The following is an 18283-nucleotide window of genomic DNA, read 5'->3' as shown; positions in this document are numbered from 1 at the left end:
GCTGGAGAAGCCCAACAAACCAACATTTGCTTTAATTCAGACTCCATAGCCAGCGGCATCACAAAGGGGGTGCGGCCCACACCCGCGTGACACCATTGGAGGGGTGACACCGAAATGACTGACAGTCATTTTGGTGTCACCCCCTCTGAAAAGTCGGGCAGTCGGTCAGGTACGAGAGAGGAGGGGACCCGGCGGCATACCTTATCCTGCTGGGTAAACGTCCCCTCCTCTCTCTGCCGGCGTCCATCACCAAGATGGCCGCCTGCCGGTATCAGCAAGATGACTGCACATACTTGATGATGTTGCACATGTGCGTGATGACACCCAGCACCCGCTCCGGATGACACCCGGCCTCGTTACGCCCCTGTCCATAGCTAAATATGTGTATATTGTTAAACAATTAGTAGACACTCTGAATTAACCGTCTCCTTCAAAATGTTTTGACGAGAAGCAAAAAAAATCTTATTTGGTTTTATATTGTGGCTGCACCATGACAGTAATGATACATTGTAAGAGAATAGTTTATACCAGAGACACATTAGAATAATGATACAGCAAAGTAGAGATTATGATAATTATACAACACGATAGAATAATAGTAATACATGAGAATAAAGATACAATGAAGAAGAGATTTTTATAATCATACAATATAATGAAATGTATAATAGTGAAATATTATAACGATGATAATTGAAGGGATACAATCAAAGCAACTTGACAGGTTCTCTTTATGCCCAACCTCATTTGCTACTGATAGTCGCCTTTCCCACACGACCCTGCCCCATTCACTCACCGGAGCCACTGATATAAAGCTGTGTGAGCTCTATGTTGCTCCATGGCACAGGGATAGAGACCATCTCCCACCCCCATGTCATAGCACAAATTCTGCCAAATAATGGGCTTTCCATGCGCCATGGCTGGCAAACAGTGTGGTGGGGTAGTGCCGGGCAGGTAAGAGTTAGTAGCAGAGAACCTGGAGCTTGGTATAATTCTATACAGGATACTGCTGCCAAAATCACACAGAAATAATTTAGGGTAGAACTACACTCAGGTGCAAAATTTCCTTTTAAATAACCTAAATTTATATTACGGATTATGTAGCAGTCACCTTCTCTATATATTTATCAGTGAAGTTTCCTTATAATCAAACCATGCTGTACTGCGTGATATGACCTGTGCAGCCATGTTCTGAGGCATGCTGGCAGCTGTAGTCTACAATCTGGCCTGTTGGTGAGCACAGTATCTGCCGGTAGGAGATGATTTAGAGACATATGAATTATAGGTGACCCTGAGGAAGTCTCGGCCCCCCGGTCTCCGGGCAGACATATCACATCTCCTGATTCCCCCTACATATCTTTACACAACCTTCACCTACATATAACGCAGCATGGAGGGGCTGTGTGAAGGTTTGGGTAGTAGTGTGGAGGTGTCGGATGGGGACACCCAACTCATAAAAAGAGATCTGCCCGGCCTCATAATCCAGATATATCCTGACTCTGGTTATCAGGAAATTACCAGATAAAGTGACGGATTTATTGTTATATTTTACTGATAACTCATCGGAATTCCTCGTCAGACACCAGGACACATTATTATTTCCAAGCTCTGAACAGCTTTCTTTCCCGTTTATACTGGAATCACACACCCCAACTCTCCAGTATGATGATCCCCCAACATCCACATCCCAGTAATGTCGCCCTGAGGAGAAACGCTGACTACTCATCACCTGAGTTATCATTACATTTCTTTCTGTCACTCCCTGGAATCTGTGTGGTGTATTGGGGCGATTCTGGTTTCTCTCTACCCTGCGTTTTCACCAGGCGGCCCAACCAAGTACTGATGGGGGGAGGGGTCATAATAATCTGGCCACTCGGTGTATGTATATGTGTAAATAGATATATAGATATACTGTATATACAGGTCAATGCACTAATACAATAATCTCAGGACTATGCAACACAATAAGGCCTCGTTCACACCAGACACCGGCCCGATTCTGGCCAGAAGGCACTGCATTGCGGCCGGCTCACTAATTCGTGGGGCAGGAGGGGGCGTGGCGGTCCATAGAAGTGAATGCTGCATGCAGTATTTTGTTCGGACCAGACCGCAGGCACTGATGTGTCTTGCATTCCCGTGTGGCCGATCGCATTGCGGCCGGAGGGCGTGGCTACGGTGCCATTCACTTCAATGGACCGCCACGCCTCCTCCAGCCCCACATGTGCTGGTACATTTGTCCTGAACTATTTGTTAAATCATGCCATAAGATTTAAATTATAAGTCTTGTTGTATGATTTATCGAGTAGTATAGAACAAATGTACCAATACGTGATTACATTAGTAAAATCGGTATTGTATTTACATTGCATGTCCCCAAACAGTAGCTGCACGGTGCATTACATTTTCAACATATGCCTCTATCTATACTGTAAATATACTGTGACAGGGTACACGACTCTGTGTATGTCAGTGAGAGGTTGAAAAGGGCAGCTTTCCCTGGCTAGGAAAGGGTTAAGCCTGGCCCAACAGGTAAACCTCCTCTCTTTCTCTCTCTCTATTAATTAGCCTGCACCTGATAGTGAGGGAGAGGGAGTGAGAGCTCAGAGTGAGATCCAGGCTGCACTGGGTGGACACAGACTGGAGAGTGTCTGCATATCTGGGGAATAAGGTCTGTCAGAACAATTGTTTGTATTGGACTGTGGTTTTTGTCCATTTATACTGGAAGCTGGAATAGCCGCTCCAGTAGGACGTAGTGAGGGACACTACTGTCTAGTTAGCCTCCTAAGGTGGAGTAGGCCTTTTTATTTGTGTTACTTTTTCGTTGGATGCAATAAAGCTGCATTTATTGCCATTACTGTTTAAAGACCAGTGACTTTCCTACAATACATATGCAACACCGATTTTACTAGTATGACCACCGATTGGTACATTTGTTCTATAATACTTGATAAATCATAGAACAAGACTTATAATTGAAATCTTATGGTATGATTTACATGTAGTACAGAACATGGATATATTAGTAAAATCTGTATTATAATTACACAGCATATCACCAAACACATGGGCTGAATCTACTTTGCAGGAAGTGTTTAGTGAAATGCCTGTAAATGCAACACAATCCAGGTTGTTCCTCCCCAGTCCTGCTCCCTGTCCATGTACAGATAAATACATACGTGCAAATACAGATAATGAATGTTAACAGGTTTCTTTTCAGAATTACCTTTAACCCCTTCATGACTGAGCTAGTTTTTAGTTTCTGTTCCTAAATGACTGGACACATTTTTTACATTTTTGCCGTGTGATTCTTCCACAGCATAACGCCGGTATGTGTTCACTCACCTCCCAATCTACTGAGCCGACCTGTGACAGTCTCATTGTCACAGGTCGGCTAGAACTATGAGGTGAGTGAAAAGCACCCCTCCCCCCCCCCTCATACTTCTCCTTTAATAACTTTAGAGACTGATCCTGACAGCATGTCAGAATCAGATCTCACTAAAGGTCTTTGATCGTTCCTAGACGATCAAAACTGATACATTTCACTCAGAGATACATTTGTATCTTGTGCTTGAAGTGTATCATTTAACATCGGGCCAGGCTCTCCAGCTGTCAAAACGAATATCAGAGAGGTGAGTCACTCCGCTACCTCTCTGCTATCTTCAGCTGTCAGATACGGGATCACTGTTTAGCGAACCCGTATCTGAATGTAACGGCTTCATTCTTTTATTAATGAATGCCTCAATACTGAAGCATTCACTAATGACTGGTAACTGCTGAGAATCATCAGTTACCGGCATTACAGAGGCTGATATAACTCGGCACTTACAGTGTACGTGCCCAGTAGGGTTGCCACCTGTCCGGGTTTCACCCGTAAAGTACGGTTTTGGCATCTTGTGTACGGGTTTCCGGCCACCGTCTGATTTTAGCTCTTGCTGTGAGAACCTGTAAATAATAGGGTGACCAGATTCCCTTGAAAGAAGTTTCTGCATAAATCACGGACACAGGAATCTGGTCACCTTATTCTTCACAGGTTCTCACAGCAATAGCTAAAATCAGCATAAGAATTACACACACTCACTATCTCCCCCCTCCCCCCGCTGGTTTGTTAGTATTGCACATAAAACATGCCCCCATTAAAAAATGCCACAGGTAACCCGTGACATGTTTTGTGGGGGCGTCTTTTATGTGCTATAGTACATATCACCTAAAACAGATGTCCAGATTCCATGTTAGTGCAACATCCATTTTATTGATAGTTGTCATTCAATCGACAAGCGCTTTTGGGGCCGCGCAGGGTCCGCTTCATCAGGCTCAGAAATGCGCTTGTCGTTTGAATGACAACTATCAATAAAATGGATTTGCACTATAAATGTACCGATACCGATACTAGTGTCAGTGCCCATACCGAGTATTTGGGCGAGTACTCGTCCAAATGCTCCAATACCTTCCCCGATACCAGAACTTCCGGTCAGAGGGAGATCTCTCTCCGACCAGCAGTGCCAAGGGACCATGGAGCCGGCAGAGGCGTCCCGAGGTGGGGTGACACCCTGCAGTGACCTCATCGCGCACATGCGTGATGATGTCACGTGTGGTGTGGAGGGGACGTCACCTGGTGGGATAAGGTATGCGCCGGGTCCACTCCTCTCTCAAGCAAGTGTCGGGCTCTCGGTCCTTGACCGAGTGCCCCGACTTTTCGGGGGGGCGGTGACACCAAAATGATTGATTCACCCTGGTGCGCAGGGCCGGTGCTAGGATTCTTGCCTACACAGGCAAGAATCATTTTGCGCCCCCCCCCCGTCCCCGACCCCCTGTAAAAACAGGGCAAAACTGGCCGGCGACTGCCTGAGGTGCCGCGCATGTCGGGATCCTCTGGCAGTCGCCGGCCAGCTAAATTAGGACCCCACCTGGAGCTCCTCCCACTGGACCAGCGCTGACTCGCCGCTGCTCTCCCGCACTGAAGGTAAGTGAAAAAAAACAAAAAACATAGCGCAAACATCGGGGCATTTTGACAAGTACTTGTCAAAATGCCCTGTTTTTTCCGCCCTCACCCTGCAGCGCCCTCAGGCGGTCGCCTGACTTGCCTTGCGCTAGCGCCGGGCCTGCTGGTGCGGGCCGCTCCTTCCACACCCCCCTGGTGACGCCACTGGAGCTGGCTTTCTTTCCAATCAGGAAGCTGGGCGGCATGTAATGAACCACCTCCCGACTTCCTGATTGGTCAGGAAGCCACGAAAAATACCTATGAACAATGTGACGCCGGCATCTAAATTAATCAGGAAGCCAGGAGGCGGGTCGTACATCATGGCTCGCTTCCCGGCCTCCTGATTGGTCAGGAAGCCAAGCTGCCTAGAAAAATGTGACGCTGGCTTTCAAGTTAATCAGCAAGCCAGGCTGCCTAGAAAAAATGTAACCCAACTTCCTAACCAACCAGGAAGCCGGAAGGCAGGTCATGACGTGCTGTCCGGACTTCCTGATTGGCTAGGAAACTGGCTTCACTTGTTGGTAGGCAGCCTGGCTTCCTAACCAATCAGGAAGCCGGGAGGCTCGTCATGATGTGCCGTCCAGCTTCCTGATTGGCTAGGAAGCTGGATTCACTTTTTTCTAGGCAGCCTGGCTTCCTGACCAATCAGAAAGCCGGGACGTGAGTCATGACGTTCCGGCCACCTTCCTGATTGGTCAGGAAGCCAGGCTGCCTAGAAAAAAGTGGTTAGGAAGCTGGCTTCAATCAGGAGGCACGTTTACATCATGACTCACCGCCCGTCTTCTTGATTGGTCAGGAAGCTAGCCAGCCTCTGAAGTCGGTGTTCTTTCACTGGAACACCGGCTTCACAGGCAATCAGGAAGCCGGGCAATGGGTCATGACCCATTGCACTGGTATCGGCATTTGGTACTCGTACCCTATACTGAAAAAATTGTAATTTGCACTAACGTGGAATCTTGGTGCTGGTAACTTCTGTATATGAGTTCTTTTGTGAGCGGTGCCCTCCGCAGTCATTGCGAGCACCCGTTACTTTTGGGATATTCGGTAAAGAGTGCGACAAGGTATATGGATGCTGCTTTGTATAGTACATATCTGGGGACCTGTGGCACACCGGCATCTTTGTGATTACCTCCAATGTTATTTAATCACAAAATACATGCATAGTGTACGTTACCAAAAAATTGCCGCAAGGCGCTACAGTGTTCGGGTTTGGCTTGAAGAAAAGGTGGCAACCCTACCTGTCCCTTTAAGAAAAAGTATCAGTAATTGGTATCGGCAAGTACATGAGGGACAGTACTTGTACTTGGTCTTAAAAAAGTGGTATCGGGGCATCCCTACATGAAAACATAGCGATTGGTTTAAGTTACCGTGTGGCTATAAATACAGGTTCTCGACGCTCATTACAACTGAACGAGTGGGAAAATGCATTCAACGTTACAGAACAAGTCCATTTGAATGTAACTAACAACCACTAGCTACACCATGACCAGGATACATGTGAACCTTCAAAGACGCACTTCATGCATGAATACCATTTATGTTTTGTTATATATTAATATGTTCTATTAGATACCAATATCATACACGGGATAGCTTTTGATTGCTTTTGGGACTTCCTACAAAATCTAACGCATCTGTTCAATGTAAACGTAGACAGCTATTCTAGGCAAATGTCGTACAGTATATAATTGCAGATCACCGTGGTCGCCAACGGACAGTATATATTTTTTTTACACTTGCACTCAGACATCATTATCCCATTGAATGAATCAAACGACTCATTACTGCGCTGTGATCGTTGTTAGCCAAGTGTCCTTTTGAACCTGAACATTTGTTGCTAAATCAACAACATCGCTGATTAGGCAAAATAAATGATGGCCACCTACGTACTTGGCTTTCCTGCAGTATACCATTTGATTGTCTTTTTTTATCATGTCGTGAAATCTGCTGTTTGGCTTTGGATTTTAAGCAGAATTCCAGCTAATAAAAAAAAAAGATTAAACCTTTTACTAGCGCTTAAAATATTAATAAAAGAACACTCACTGCAATGCTCAACTTCAATCCAACGTTGACCCATCTCTTCCAATAGATGGTGTTCCATTCCCAGATTGAATAATGGCCAACATTATTCAACTCACTTCCTGAGAGGTCAGTCTGCCATGGACACGTCCCCTGTGGACATGTCATCACGAGGGCTGGATTTCCCACAAGGCCACCGAGGCCCAGCAAGTAGAGGGGCAGCACAGCCCCCAGGCGGGTCGTTTTCTTCTACATTTAGCCCTGCTTCGGGCAATTGAGGAACCCGTCCTCGTGGCAGCAGAGAGAGTAAATCCGGCCCTGGTCATCACACCAATCTAGGCTCACAATACTGCAGCACAGAGGGTCATTATGAATGCAGTGTTCTGTGTTGCAGTAAGGACCTTCCACCACCAGAGTAGAAGATGAAGGATCCTTGACTTATGGAGATTGGTGCCAGAAATGCCAGAAAGGGTATTTTGCACCGAAGGCAACTGTCACGATCTGAGATCAGGCTCGGCGTCCCATAGCTGAAACAGCAGGCAAATTCGTGGTGAAACAGGCCGGGTTCGGTACACAAGCAGATGGTAGTAGTGGAGGAGCAGGCAGAAGCGTAGTCAGAGATCAAGCAGAGGTTAGTAACCAAGGTATCGGGTATGAAGCAGGAGACGATGAGAGTAGTCGGTGAATCAGCAGCCAAAGGTCGGTACATGGGTAGCAGTATGAGCAAATTGTATCACAGAGGAAGCAGGAAGCAAGATATTGGCAGGAGCACAATAATCTGGCAAACAGGAAGTGCAGAGGCGAGGCTTAAATAGGAAGTTCAAGGGAGGAGCAATGAGTTCGGCAGAAACTAGGTTTAACTGAGGATTACATAGGAGATCAGGCAAGGAGCTATCCAAGGTTCTAAGGTGGCTCTGCAGGTAGAACCACTGCTCGCTACAGCAGAGGCCCTGGGTTCTTTATGATGTAGGTCTCAATGGAGAACAAGCGCAGTAATGTTGCTGCACTCCATTGATCGCTTCCTCCAGCCCCATAACCGATGGTATGGATGTCTGTAAAGACCTGGGACTGGAAAAACAGCCTACAGGAGCCTGTGCATTGCACTGCCAGCTACAGCCGAGGCCCTGGGTTCAGATCCAGTTCCTGACATCAACCTTGGAACCTGTTGCCCTTAAGCTGCTCTGTGGCAGGGGCATCAGGGCCACAGCACACAAATAAAGTAACTTTCATTTTTCAACTCAACGATAGCTTCTTCTCAGCAAAGCGAATCTTAACATAACAAAATTATCAAATATATCAGCTTTGTTTCGGTACGGATTTAAATTCACACCACAGGTCTCACCAGGCAGAGCCGGGTAACCAGCCACACAAGGCTCTACAGGCAGCCGCACTTCCCAGAGAGAGAGGAAGGATTGAAGAGCTTTTTTTTTGAACAGCTTTAATCCGTTCTGGCTAGTTAACGCTCCATTGGCTCTTAAGGAGCCCACAGCCTAAACAGTGGTGAGGCATATATCCCATCCAGGACCCTTCTCCAGAGTACTGTACAATCATATAGAATGGATTATCGTTTTACCTGCTTAAGAGCTGAGTGGGAGCACATCATTATAGGCAAGGGTGTGCAAATTCACAGCCTGTAAACTCAATTGAAAACAGAGTGGCTGGCTAATTGCTTATTGATGGCTGCATAGCACCTAAATCTGCTCCCACACAACTCTGGCATCCACTTGTATAAGGCTACAAGGAGCAGTTACCATATTTTTTTGCTCCACACCCCCATGGACTGACAGCTTCCTCATACAACAATGTCTAATTCCCCTCCTTCGATAATAGCAGGAAAAACTGTGCCACAGGGGGGGTATACCCTGGTCATTACTGGGAACTTTTACCATCATTACTTGGGAGTTTGGTTGCTTGCACTAAGAAACCAGGGAGCATATCGAACACTTAAGCTCCTGTCTTGAATTTCTGAAGCATCGTATGTCAAATGTTCCATAAAACACCTAAACCATAAAATAGCACAAGATAGCACCAACGACTGGAATTTAGCTTTCCCAGTACCCCATTTTTTAATTTCTTAAAATTTGAACATGCGTATGTGTATAAATCCATAGATCAATATTTCAGTCACGAAAACAGAGCCAAACCAACTCAAATGACCCAGATCTAGAATCCATAGAGGAGAGGAAAACACATGAAAATCCTGGAGACCAAGCACCCACAAGCAAGTGGCCATTAGATTAGTACAAATCATAGGTGTTATGCTTGTGGAAATAAATCCGGCATAATAGTATCTTTTATGACTTAACCCTTTAAATCCTTCTAGAATTCTGAAAATACACTACAACAATAACACTAAAAGAGAACAGAGTAGACACCAATCCTATCTATTGCCCAGTTTAGAAGATCTCTGACCCATCAGCAAATGCAAGGTTCTCCAATTCAGCACAACAGAGTAATCCTTATTGGGGACATCATTTAAAGGACAAATATTCCCTATGTACAAGTTGGCAGAGCAGAAGATGACACTGTGTAATAGAACCACAGCTGGATAGAGGATATGCTTGAGATCTTCCCTGGGAGACACACCAGAATTGTTCCTGAGGTCCATGCCATCCTTGCCTTCCTTGCACCTCCAGTTGATAAAGGGCTCTTTTGGTTCTCCTTCCCAGACAGTTCCAGGCCCCACCTGTGTCCACATCTGGCCTCTGCAGACTTCAAGCCTAGTTAGATTCTCCAACCTTGTACATCCTACCCCCAGGCTAGGCCCGGGGGCGGACTGTCCCGAGCACATGGCAATTCTTGAGTATTTATGCCCTTCCCCAGCATGCACCACTGGCCATGAAACTCTTAGCGATTGGCTGGTGAGGCCTAAACACTCCAATTGGCTGCTCCACTCTGTCAGGGTCACACCCTACTACAGGTAGGTGCAGTCAATAGCAGAATGTAGGCAGTTGCCAGTGACAGGGCAGCCTAGCTGGCTGCAGGATAAAGTGGGTTAATAAGTGTATATAACTACTTTCAGCGATTTTGATATGTTTATATGTAAATATGTTCAGCACTGTTTAGCCTCTACAATTGTCTCCAGCACCATTTTGGAGAAGCCTGGTGTCCTGATTGGACAGGAAATCTCGGGAGATTTGGTCGGCCATTTTGGGGTGGTTATCTTATATAGGAAAGACAACCACGTTTGTAGTCAGAACACGTGTGGATGTAGACAGGGACAGAGACCCGCTTGTGAGGGAGAGTCAGGAAAATGCAGGGAGAGTGTTCCAGCCTGTGAGGGATAGTTCAGGGTTCCTACGGAGTCCTGTATCGGTAATCCGGGTCGGATGAAAAGACTCCCAGTTGTTTATAACCAAACCAGTGTCTCCGCTGTGAGTGCGGAAAGAGTGTGCCAGACTCCTATCTCCCTGTACGGAACGAATATCGCTGCTTCCGGGTAAAGTGCTATCAGCCTTACAGATACGTATTGTGTGCTTGGGTTTAGACTGTGCCAGTCCGTGGGAAGTGTCTAGGGTGCTAACGAATCCCACTACCGCTTACATCTGAAGTGACTGTACTGTGTACCTGCGTCTCCATGCCTGGAGTGAAACTGTTTGCTTTACTATTGTAAATATTCTTCATACTACCGGCCCTCCGGTAATAAACGTTATCTTGTTAAAAGTCAATTCCGTGTGATTCCCTCTGTGAAGCCGCCACACCCTAAACCCGCTTACAAGAACACCTAGGAATGACCAAATGATACCAGACTACAAATCAGCCAGATTGATTGCGTTCCAGCAACATTAAATTTAAAGAGCCACTCCATGTAGGGTGAGGGGGCTACACCACCAAAACATTTGTCCCTCATCTCTTGCTCTTTTGAGAGCTGTAAAAGTTTGTATTTCTGCCTTGGTGACAAAAGGGCGAATTTACCCATTGTAGACATAGACAAAAAAGCTTGGCAGAGGGTCTATGCCTTTCCCATTCTATCCAAAGCTAAAACCAAAGGGTTTTTTTTTTAGGCTTTAACTGCCTCCGGGCCGGCCGAAGTAGAAAAACGGCCGGCCCGGAGCTCTCTATGCAATTTCCAGGGGGGGGGGGGAGGGGAAAAAAATTGGCTTTACTGTCACTTTAACTTATACCAAAGGGACACTTGTCCTTTAAGTCTTTTCTTAAAAATAGCTCTTTTATTCAATCCATGTAATGACAGTGCGGCATAAGAAATATCTTCAGAATATAAGCAGAAATGTTTCAAGCTGTACACAGCTCTTTCCAAAGCCTGGAGTGACTAGCGATTTTGTTTTTAAAAGACTTGATTGAAGCCCTCGCTGCAGATTACTTTGTTGGAGCACAACAATAATACTATACTTAAAGATTCAGAAAACCGTAGGAAACTATGATTTGGAAACAAGCCGAATGAAACAGACGGCATACCGTTTCTGAATTAAGCTATCTAGGCTGACCAAAAGAAAATGTGAAACCTTAAGCTGGAAATATACGCTGCCTGGCCTAAAACCTGGATTTAGCTAAGCAAGGGGTGGCTTCAGTTGGTCAGGTCTAGGTTCAGCAACGTCATGCGCCCAAAAAATGAGGTCAGCTGCCGACCTGAATATACTGATCAGGTTCTTCCACCAATGGATTTTGTTCCCTCCCTGATGGCACATTGGGCATATTCCAAGGTGACGATGCCAGGATGCGAATTTCTCCACAGCTTACATGTTGTGGGATTGTGTGGCAATCCCACGGTAGAACTGGGGGTTGTAGTCACCCAGGACTCTCAGCTAGAGGGGCTGAGCGGTTCCAGGAAACAAATTCTTTTGCTGGGAAAGAACTGGCTTTGCAGTTCTCTCCGGGTTTTCTGGATTTGGCACGGGATCCTGGAACTGGGAGATTTTCTAAGAGACTTGGGAGGGATGAAATCTCCATTCCTGGGTCCATTGTTTAGTAGTGGCCAGCACCTAATTGCACACCTATGGAAAGGGTTCTGGCTAATGTTCTGGGCTCCAGCTGGGAAGAGGAACATAGGTGTTCAGAAGTCAGGAGGACTCCACCCAGACGTCAGAGGGGAGCCAGGTGGCTGTGCGTGCTGGAGGCAAACACAGGCCAAGCCAAGTTTGGTGGGCTGGAGGCACATGAGGAACAGCCTGGGAGGCTGGAAGGTTTGGAGAGGCTGAGAGAGCCACTGAACAGGACAACCTGAGAATGGTGAGACGATCTGTTTTCCAAGCACACTGTATGTTGTACTGCTGAAGTAAAGCTCTTTTCTGTTATGAAGGAAAATAAAACTGTCTTTTTTCTGTTAAAATGGCTCAGAGACTGGTCCTTAAGCGCTCACCATTTGTGCTATCTTCCCCAAACCTCACAATTTCTACTACTTTACAACACACACCGGGACCATTAAGGTAAACCGTTACCTAAATATTTGTACAGTATGCAGTCTCTGTTTTTTTTAAATATTTCCAGCATGTGTCAATGACCATTTGCTCATGGAAAATTCTAGAATGGCTCTACCCCGCATCTTGGAGGTGATATCAAATACACTATATTGCCAAAAGTATTGGGCCCCTCCCCCTCCAAATCATTGGATTCAGGTGTTGCGTGACATTTCCTGCCTACTAAATATTCCGCGGTCACCTGTTAGCCATATTATAACAAAGTGGAAGCAACTGGGAACAACAGCAACTCAGCCACGAAGTGTCACTCCAGGGGGGGGGGATGTTTGGCGGGGAGGGGGGCACATTGAGGAACCCAGCCTTGAGGCAGCAGAGAGAGTAACTTTGGCCCTGGAGGTGACCTAACTGTATTCAACCTCAGCAAATCAAAGTCAGGTCAACAAGCTAGTTCTGCCTGGCACTGGTTTGTAATTCCCAGGACTGGATGGACGGAATTACAAATTCTTTAACAGGTAAAAACACATTTTCCAAATGTGTATTTAGCTGTTTGCTTCCAGCTGATCAATAACTATGTGTGGTGCTCCAGGGGTTGTGGCAGGCAGACTGGCAACTTACTTTATACTAGACCATAAATTCTTTTGTTATATTGCTTGCATTTGAAGAGTACTAAAAGAACCTTTCAAGTTAATTAGAAATGCTCATAGTCATTTCCTTTCAAATTCATAGAGTTTATGTTCTCGTGGAGGATTTTGCCTTGATTGAATAATTTAGTGCATGAGAATGATGAAGATTGAAGGCATGCTGCTGGAGATGGTCTCCGGGTGAGGACATATTACTTGTCAGATTGCAGGAGACAGAGACTGCGCAAATGCTGCAAGAGGCCGAGGGTACACGAGACTGCTAGAGATCACAGCCAACAACAAATCCTTAAGGTTCACCACCTTCTTTGTTATTTTCATTTTAATTTTTTAATATTTATAATAAATATTTAATATTGATTATTATTATTATTACTATTTATTTTAAATAAAACTTTCTACAAGTTACTCTCCATGTCGCTAATGTCTGTGAAGGTTCTCCATTGTTCTCCATTCTCCATGCTAATGTACATTGAGCTGTAGGTATATTTTTTTTTTAGCAGAAGTTCCAAGACCTAAAATTATTTCAAGACTTACACTGGGAGTTAAGAGGTTGAGAAATCCTGACCTATAGAGTTGAATCTTTCATCAGATCTTTCAGCATAAAACCTACCCGGATGTGGTCAGACCCAAGCTCTCTTAACTGCAAACCCGCACTTCACTTTTTTAAGTTTTTTTTTCCAATTTAAATTGGACTTTTAAAAATATATTCATATTTGATTTGTTGGGGTGAAAAAAAAAAGCAATGAACATCTGAACTGACCCAGCATTACACGTCCAATAATTTGATTTCTCAAATAAGACCGGCTCTGACTGCGTAATGCGCTTACTTTCTTGGACAGCTGTTCTCCCATATCGTGTTAGGTTTATAAGCACCTGGGCTTTGGCCAATTTAACTGGAAGCTGAAGAACTGCCAACTGTGATGATGGCCGTATCGGCATGGGCTTGTGAGATTTTTATTATATTACGTCTTTTTTTTCTTTTTTCTAGAGGTTGATTTACTGAATTGCTAACATTACACGCTCAGGAAGGAAACAAATACGGATCATGGAATACCTTACATCTGGTGTGCCATTCGTGTGTTATTGTTTTGTTCTTTTTTTTTTGATAAGTAAGAAAAATAAAAGTTTCGGTTAGATCATATACTTAAAGGAGAACTATGAGGGGGGGGAGGGGGGTGCTTTTCACTCACCTCATAGTTCTAGCCGACCTGTGACAATGAGACTGTCAAAGGTCGGCTCAGTAGATCGGGAGGTGAGCGAACACATACCGGGTTTGCTCGCCTCTCGATCCTGTCACGGCTCTCTGCCGTGACAGGGGGAGGGGCTGGATTCCCCTCTCCCCGCTCTGATCTGCCAGCGCTGACTGGCGGAACGGACTGGGAGGGGGCGGGTACAGCTGGCTCTGCCTCTAGATAGGCAGAGCCAGCTGTCACTCACGCAGCTGGGCGGATCCCGTCATCTAAGTCGTGATCCGCTCCGGCTGCGGCGTCTCAGTATACCGCGAGCTGTAGCTCCCTATATACTGAGCTTAGGGTGACGGGAGGACGCTAGTTTGTGTCCTCCCGTTACCCGAAGGAGAACTATGGGGAAAAACACTGACCCCCATAGTTCTCCTTTAAAAACATCTCGCAATGCCAATCAGCAGCTTTTTCTGATGCAAAGAGTGAAAAGAGAGAGGGAGGCATAATCCTGCCCCTTTTACAAGGTCTTAGTAGGACCTCAGATTGAATACGCAGTTCGGTTTTGGGTGCCTGTTCACAAAAAGGATATTGTGGAACTGCCAGAGAGCAGAGAAGGGCAATTAAAATTAAAAGGCCCCTTTGAGATAGGAAGTGCGATCAGGTCCGCCTGTCAGTTTTTCAGGGCGGACCCAATTGGAGGCCCAATGTAGTTCTAGGACCAGCCGGACCTAAACGCATCGGTGTCAGTTTACATCCTCTCTAGCCAGGTCTGAAAGAACAAATGGAACAGCTTTCCATTTCACGGGACCTGATTGTGTCCATTGACTGACAAGGGGGCCGGTCATACTAGCCAGAAACAGATGTCACAGTTGTGAGGAGGGGATCTCTTGATCACATGGTGTGAAAGGGGCCTATGGAGGTATGAAGGAGCTCAGCTATTAGGTAAGATTAACTGAACTGAATGTATTCTCCCTTGAGAAGAGGCAATTGAGTGGGATATGATCGCCTTGTATCAATAATATATGTGTGGGGAAACTCGGCCGCCCGGCTGTGGTGAAGCTACAAATCTCATTAGGCTTTGCAAGACCCTGACAGCCACAGGTATGACTCCCCGCCAACCTGCCCTTATACAACCCAAATAAGGGACAGTAATTGACAGGCAGGATGCCTGGAACCCAAGTGGTGGGACCTATCCAAAAAAGGGCCTAAAATCCTGTTACAAGTTGATTTACGTGCTGCACCAGGCAACAGCTGGAAGTGTAAGCACTCTTTAATTGAGGCATTTGCTATGTAAATGTGGGATTAAGGAATCAGCCAATACAAAAGCTACTGTAGGTGCTTTTATTTGACTTAAGTACCTCTTCAATATTTGCTGCTAAACTCGTTCCAGTCTACTGTTCTATATAATTAGTCCCTTTACTTCCTTTTTCTGTAGACATCATAACTCATTTTCTTTTTTGTTATTTAGTTTTAACAAGCCCCATGTTTCTTACTCTGAAGTCTATCCTTCCTCAGGGTATTTGATGTTCCTTTGTGCCTCAAGAGTCGCATGTCTCTTAAAATGAAAAGTCTACGTGTTGTTTTGATAGACGAGTGCTATTACTCTCTCCGCAGGGTGGACTGATCGCGCTGCTTTTGCTGCTGCTCATTTTCTCCGTGGCACTACTCGCTCAGCGGCGCTGGCACAAGCGGAGGCGGATACCGCAGAAGAGCGCCAGCACCGAAGCCACTCACGAGATCCATTACATCCCGTCGGTGCTGCTGGGTCCACCGTCGCGAGACTTCCGCTCCTCCAAGTTGCAGCCTCACAGCTCGGTGCTGAGGATGTCCATCCGGGAGACCCCGATTCTGGATGATTATGACTGCGACGAGGAAGATACCCCGAGGTGTACGGGAAGAAGGGCTCAGGTGGAGCGCAAAAAGCAGGCCACCCAAGGGAAGGAGGACAAGAGGCACCTACAGAAAAGAGGTGAGCGGCAAAAGTGTATAATACTTGTGCAAAGAAATCTCATTCAAATGATTTGCAGCCGGAAAAGCCGGTAAGAGAATGTGGACTCATTTCGTGAGTGACTTATGAACAAAAATGGTTATGGTGCGCAGATCCTGAATAGCTAGGTGCCAACCAGTGGCGTCACAAGGGGGGTGCGGCCCTCACCCGGGTGACACCATTGGAGGGGTGACATCAAAATGACTCACAGTCATTTTGGTGTTACCCCCTTCTGAAAAGTCGGGCGCTCGGTCACGGACCGAACTCCTGACAGTATCAGGAGAGAGGAGGGGCCCCGGCGGCATACCTTATCCCGCAGGGTGACTGTCCCCTCCTCTCTCTGCCGGCGTCCATCACCAAGATGACCGCCGGCAGGTATCAGAATACTGCCGCGCGTGCGAGATGACGTCATCGCGCACGCGCATGGTGACGTCATGCTCATGCGCAGTGACGTCTCGTCGGGGGGACACTCGGTTACCGCTCCGGGTGTCACCCAGCCTCGGGACGCCCCTGGTGCCAACCCCTGGTTAGGTAACAATAACAAAGAAAGTTGCAGTTTTTTAGGAACCAAATGACAAGTCCAATAAGCTCCAAGCGAGAGTTTATATATAAAAAATATAGTTTATTGGAATCCATACAAAAAGTTAAAAGCATCAATGCATTCGAATATAAAAAGGATGCACAACTTAGAGAGAACCTCCTAACACCCCCTAAGTTCCAGATTAGAGGCTATATTAAATAGGATAAAAAATCTAAAGACATGATTGATAAATAATACAATGTATGAACAAATACAATTCATAAGGAGGAATAATCCATATTATGGTAGTGAAAAAACCTCTAGTGGAACCGAATTTGGTGGGTGGTAATGCAGTACTCGCAATTCTCTACGCGTTTCGCGCCGCAGGGCGCTACATCAGGAGAAGGAGGTGGTGTGAAATCAAGAGGTGCACATGCACAGGCGCCAAGCGGACCAGGGGAGGCACGTGTTCCCAGGGTGAAGGAGGATGGAGTTAACAAGACATAGGCTGTTCTTGTGGGGTACTGCTGATATAGTAGTGGGAGAGAGTACACTCATATCCAAGGTATATCCATCAGGAAGAAGAACATAACTTAGGAGAGGCTCGATAATATAATGAGACCTCAGGGCAGCCTCCTGACAGTCTCCAACACTTGAAGCCGCCGGTGCGTGTGGGGCCGTCTCCAGCCGTACACTGCGACGAGGTATTTCACCGGTATGAAGAGCCTTCTTCGTAGAACCCATTTAAAGGGAAACTTCAAGTCGATATAGAAGACGCACATTGTTGCAGGTAATGTAGGTATCTGAACTTGAATTGATTTCAGCCTCTCCTTACAGCAAGACCGGGAGAGAGGGAGGGGAAGGACTGGGAGCCAATTAGGGGTACCATATGCAAATGCACCTACAATGAATATGCTCATAGGAAGAGAGAACAAAGTGAGCAGAGGGAGTAGCTCATCAGTCTGCTTCTGCTCTTTCGCTGTACAGTCAGTAGGCAGGAAGTGGTGAGAGCACACACTGGGAAAGGGGGGGTTAGGGGATAAAGAAGAACTCCAGGAAAAAGGTATCTTAAAGGAGAACTATGGGGTTAAGGCTTTTCCCCATAGTTCTCCTTAGGGTAACGGGAGAACACAAACTAGCGTCCTCCCATCACCCTAGGCTCAGTATACCGCGAGCTGTAGCTCGCGGTATACTGAAGCTAAGGAGAACTAGGGGAAACAACCCTATCTCCATAGTTCTCCTTTAAGATGATCTCTTTTACATTTATATATTACAAATAAAAGAATGACACTAGGTAGGGATGCACAGATACCGATACTAGCATCAGTGCCGATACCGAGTATTTGGATGACTACACATACTCTCCCAAATGCTCCAATACCTTCCCCAATACAGGAACTTCCAGTCAGAGGGAGATCTCCCTTTGACTGCAAGTGCCGAGGGAGCATGGAGCTGGCTTCCTTTCCAATCAGGAAGCCGGGTGGCACGTAATGACCCGCCACCAGGCTTCCTGATTGGTCAGGAAGCCAGGCTGCCTAGGAATAAGTGCCTAGGAACAAGTGAAGCCGGCTTCCTAGCCAAT

General features: G+C 46.2%; 1 protein-coding gene across 1 annotated transcript in view; it reads left to right on the top strand.

Annotated features, from left to right (window-relative positions):
• Positions 1-15924: 15924 nt before the first annotated feature.
• ASTN2 (astrotactin 2) overlaps positions 15925-18283 on the top strand; it is a 153019-nt gene continuing 150660 nt past the window's right edge. Inside the window, exon 1 of the mRNA XM_018577002.1 lies at positions 15925-16163. Coding sequence (XP_018432504.1) covers positions 16019-16163 — 145 coding nt within the window. The 5' untranslated portion in view covers positions 15925-16018. The remainder of the gene's footprint in view (positions 16164-18283) is intronic.

This window comes from Nanorana parkeri, unplaced genomic scaffold (genome assembly GCF_000935625.1).
Source record: "Nanorana parkeri isolate BGI_ZX_2015 unplaced genomic scaffold, ASM93562v1 scaffold81, whole genome shotgun sequence".
NCBI lineage: Eukaryota > Metazoa > Chordata > Amphibia > Anura > Dicroglossidae > Nanorana > Nanorana parkeri.
The sequence above is the reverse complement of the archived record's forward strand: the minus strand, read 5'-3'. Positions and strand labels throughout refer to the sequence as shown.